The 5,000-nt window shown below is 38.0% G+C and overlaps 1 protein-coding gene across 1 annotated transcript in view; it reads right to left on the reverse strand.

Moving 5' to 3' along the window:
* LOC136827750 (putative leucine-rich repeat-containing protein DDB_G0290503) overlaps positions 1-5,000 on the reverse strand; it is a 187,007-nt gene that overhangs the window by 6,237 nt on the left and 175,770 nt on the right. Inside the window, exons 7-8 of the mRNA XM_067085211.1 lie at positions 2,591-3,094; positions 1,224-1,394 (exon numbers count right to left, since the gene is read on the reverse strand). Of these exons, the coding sequence (XP_066941312.1) occupies positions 1,224-1,394; positions 2,591-3,094 (675 nt within the window). The remainder of the gene's footprint in view (positions 1-1,223; positions 1,395-2,590; positions 3,095-5,000) is intronic.

Below are 5,000 nucleotides of genomic sequence, written 5' to 3' on the forward strand. Positions count from 1 at the left end.
GATAACCAGGTCCTTGTATCTGTTGTCGATTAGTTTTTAGTTTTGTGTAAAAGAAACCTAATGAGATGGCTATTTGTCTGTCTGTCCGCACTTTTTCTGTCAGCCCTCAGATCTTAAAAACTACTGAGGCTAGAGTGCTGCAAATTGGTATGTTGATTATCCACCCTCCAATCATCAAACATACCAAATAGTAGCCCTCTAGCCTCAGTGGTTTTTATTTTATTTAAGGTTAAAGTTAGCCATGATAATGCGTCTGGCACCTCTATAGGTGCCAACAACACAGGCCACTAACGGCCACGGCTGAAAGTTTCATGGGCCGTGACTGAGAGTTTCACGGACCATGGCTAAGAGTTTCATACAGCATTACAAGCTGTACAGAAAACTCGATTGCCCTGAAGAAACTTAGGGGCATTTTTTACATGTTAACCTAGGTAATGCTCTAAGCCTCCCGAGTTGAAGCTGAGGTGACAAAACACTCAACGCTTTGCTACTACCCATCAACCTGCTGCCAATAAATTCTAGTGCTACTTCTGGGCAAGGACTTGGTTTTTGATTGTGGGTATAGTCTTCACCTAAAGAGGTGGTAAGTCTGCGGGGGGCCAGGTGCTCTTATCTAGAGGTCGGGCCCCATCCAGGTACTATCAGTTGGGCCTGGTGGTCAATAAAGGGTAGGGATACAGCCTCTTGAAGGTCTTTACACATTCCAGTTTCCCATTAGAAATATAAGGTCCAAAAATGTATAGGAAGGAATATGACAAAAGAAAAGGCAGTAATGCTTTTCAGGGTTTTTAATTCTCATGACAGAAGTTTACTGCTATTACCTTTTTCTTCCTGCCATTTAGAAATATGATTACAAAAGTACTTGCCATTAAACTTGTTCTTGAGAACTCAGAAAGAATCCAAACTCGAGGTATGGAGGCTCTGCTTATCTTAGTGACAGTTTTACCCTCTGGAAGGCTGCTGGGTCGAGTCAGCACAAGGAAGAACTATTCGGATTTTGTTGCACTTCGCGGGATGTGGCAATTTTAGGAGAGGTATCTGGCTATGTAAGGATGTTTAAGTTATGTTAAGTTAGTCTGACTTAAGTTAGGTTATAATTCTTGCAACATGCATCTGATTCCTTTTCTACTGTTCTGTCCCCACAAAGAGATACCCGGCAGCCAGTGATGTGTTTTTATAGAAATTTGACACTTTTTTTACAGTGGAAATTTTTGTTAACTCACCTTTATTTCACTAGGTATTTTGTCATGTCGATCACTTGAAGGACTGAAGATCAGGTATTCATTTCTGTCCAGCTCAGCTGTTTCTGCTGCAGCAATATCTTTACATCCTTCTTCCGGGGAGCTTAGTACATCGTGAATGATGTCAAACTTCTTCTTCATACCTAGAACATTCTGTTTAGACCAGACGAAGGGCATTAGTTTAGTAATAAGAACATTATTTAGCATTTATCTTTTATTTTAGATTCTGTTCCCTTATGTCTAAACAACTGATGTTTATTTAAGGAAGCTCTAAGCCTAAAGGAAACGTTAGCCGTATCTCATATCACAAATAGTAACCATAGACTTCGCATTTTTATCACTTGCCACCACAAAGGTCCGAGAAGGCCAAGGAGGCGATTATCATTAAAAATATTTCAATTGTAGATGTTCTTCCGAGTCAGCCCCTTCGGAAAACAAAATTAATAAACCCCTGGCTAAGTCACATCCTGTCCCCCGAGTGTAACTAGAATAAGAGAACAGAAATATGTTGAAAGTAACGTTGTTTTTAACCGAAATACTATTTTTTAGTATTGTTAATTATGAAAAATTAATAAACAGTGTATATAAATAAAAGCAAATACTGATAAAAGAAGGAAAATTCTCCAGAAAGGGAGTCTGATAATTTTAGAAAATTAGTTACAGGAATGATTTCTCTCTTTATGAAAAATAAAATCCTCTCCATGTATTTTGGGAGCGGTCCCAATTTCTAAGTTGGCATCTTATAACTTTTCAAATATCCTTTCTGGAACAGTCTTAAATACTGAATGTTATGCACTGTAGCATGTCGATTTTTAGTTTTCTGCAAAAGAAAACTGAGATGGCTATTTGCCTGTCCGTCCGCACTTTTTCTGTCCACTCTCAGATCTTAAAAACTACTGAGGCCAGAGGGCTGCAAATTGGCATGTTGATTATCCACCCTCCAAACATTAAACATAGCAAATTGCAGCCCTCTAGCATCAGTAGTTTTTTACTTTGTTAAAGGTTAAAGTTAGCCATGATCGTGCGTCTGACACCGCTATAGGTGCCAAAAACACAGGCCACCACTGGGCCGTTGCTGAGAGTTTCATGCAGCATTATACACTGTATACAGAAAACTCGATTGCGCCGAAGAAACTTCGGCGCATTTTTTACTTGTTATTCCTTTTGTTTTTATTAAAACCCCTGCATTTTTCTATTAGGTAGTACAGAATATAAGTAGCGCTTAGATAAGAATGCCTGTTTACTTGTAATTGCTCTTCTTTTAAAATAGTGGAAAAAAATTAGCTACGCCCCGAAATTTGTGAACATTTTCGACCGACTAAAAGATGAGAGTGAGAATAGCTACTTGCCTTTTCAATGTCCTCACTCATGTTCTCTCCTTTTGAGAGGTAGTCCTCGAGGTATCTGAGATACGAATCTATGTCCTTCTGAACATCCTCTATGTCGTCAATGCAGGGTGCGGCTTCCTTGAAGTCCGTGGCTCTGGTGAGTTCCTTCATCAGAGACTGGAGGTTGTCTTCCGTCTCCTGGATCCTTTTTAGGTGATCTCCCAAGAAGCTGTTCTTGTCCTCCAGGTACTGCTCCTTCCTGTCGTTCCTCTCCGTGATGGTCTTCATCCTGCTGATCTCGTTGCTGATGGACCTGTTGATCTGAAGAATGTCCTTCCTCCTCTCGGTGTTCTTCTGGATGTAGCACTTGATTCGATCACCAGCCTCCTGGCAGCTAGCGATCTTGTCTGTACAGGCGGCGCTGGTGTCATTGATGAATCTGATCAGTTGTTCGTTCTTGGTCTTTAAATTTAAAGTCTGCGAGTTCATCGTTTCGGGCCTTCGTGAAGAGGTTGTGACAGAGGCTTAAGTGTGGATGGGCACCCGAATAGCAGATTCAAGCTACCTCAGCGGACGAATCAGAAGTGGGAGTATTCCACCATGCTGAGCAAACAAGTTAACCTCTTTACGTCATTTGAGATCTCTGCAAGGCTCGCTCCAAACCCTGTGAGTTTAAAAGGAAAATTGGAATTCTTCAGAGATTTAGCAAACTTCTAGCAAGAAAGCGGTTCAAATACAATTTCTTGGATCTTTCCTAGATAGTGACCCCTATTGGTTTTCGGGGCTCGTTATCTAGGGCTAATATTTCTTGGGGGTCATTATCTTTATGATATTTACAGTCTTTTGTTTATGTTTTTCCGGTCATCCCCAACGGGCTTGTACTAAACACGCAGCAAAGGTGGATACATACCGGGTTAAAACCCTTGGGGGTCACTATCTAGGAAAGATCCAATTTCTCTTTAGCTTTTGATAAGACATTCGGAAGACAATGGAATCCTCATCGGCTGAGCTGGGAGGATTGTTTAGTTTCAGTAATAAAACGTAAAAAATATTAACTTGGGCGCTGATTTCAAGATGCAATGCATTACTACCCTAATGCTATTCTCCTTGCATTTTAATAAATTTTTTATGTATTGTTTAATTTATTAATTCTTTTTTTTCTTTTTAATGAGCGAGATCTCTTTCTGTATTTCCCTTTACCTTCTCTTACTTCTTCCTAATGAACTGCATGTTCCTTGGAAGCTTGAATTTCAAGTCATCGGGCCCTGCCAGCTTGTTCCATATGAATCGAGTTCATCTTCAAAATAATAATAATAATAATAATAATAATAATAATAATAATAATAATAATAATAATAATAATAATAATAATAAAAAAAACATAACTGTAAATGTAAGGTTAGTATCTTGCTATGAATCAACATTGATTCCATTATTCATTGATATAGAAACTGTATGAATTTCGTGATGAATAATATAATTAGGTTATTTTTTCAGCTATATTTCTTTTCTCCTTAAAGGGATAGCTCCAAAGGATGTTAACACTCCAGCTCTTAGCAATTACTTACAAAATATATATATACACTAACTATGCATACACAAATACTAATTTACTTTTATATACATACATATATATATATATATATATATATATATATATATATATATATATATATATATACACCTCCTGGGCCTCTGTAGGCTCACAAGGCAGGCACTGATCTGCTGTTTCTTAGCCCAACAGCCAGCGGGGGACAGGTCCCAATGCCGATGGCACGTAGCCAGCGTGTTGCTAGGCCCACTGTTTAACTCCCCAGCCCGAGGGCTGTTACCTATTCTCCTACTGAACCTCTCGGGTTTTTTCGGACCGTTAGGTCGACGGGCTGCCGGATTTTTGCAGTGGCGCAATCCGGGCTGTCAGTGGGCAGCAGGATTTGAACCCCAGCCCTCTCGACTGGTAGCTGAGAATCATATCACTGCGCCACCACGGCTATATGAATATTTATTTCATCACCGTGGCATTTTATATACACAAATATTAAGCTTTAAATTTCATTTAATATCCTATTTGTTCTACCTCAGAAATAATCCCAAAGGGGAATGATAATTGATAATTGATAATCAGTTATAATTCCCCTTTGGTATTATTTCCGAGGTAGAGCGAAATTGGGTATTAAATGAAATTTGTAACTTAATATTTGTGTTTGTATAAATATATATATATATATATATATATATATATATATATATATATATATATATATATATATATATATATATATAAAAGTAAAGTAGTCTTTTGTACATCCATACGAAGTGTATACATACATACACACACACACACACACACACACACACACACATATATATATATATATATATATATATATATATATATATATATATAGTATACTTCTTATTCATACACATA

The sequence above is a fragment of the Macrobrachium rosenbergii genome, chromosome 42 (genome assembly GCF_040412425.1).
Source record: "Macrobrachium rosenbergii isolate ZJJX-2024 chromosome 42, ASM4041242v1, whole genome shotgun sequence".
NCBI classification, from domain to species: domain Eukaryota; kingdom Metazoa; phylum Arthropoda; class Malacostraca; order Decapoda; family Palaemonidae; genus Macrobrachium; species Macrobrachium rosenbergii.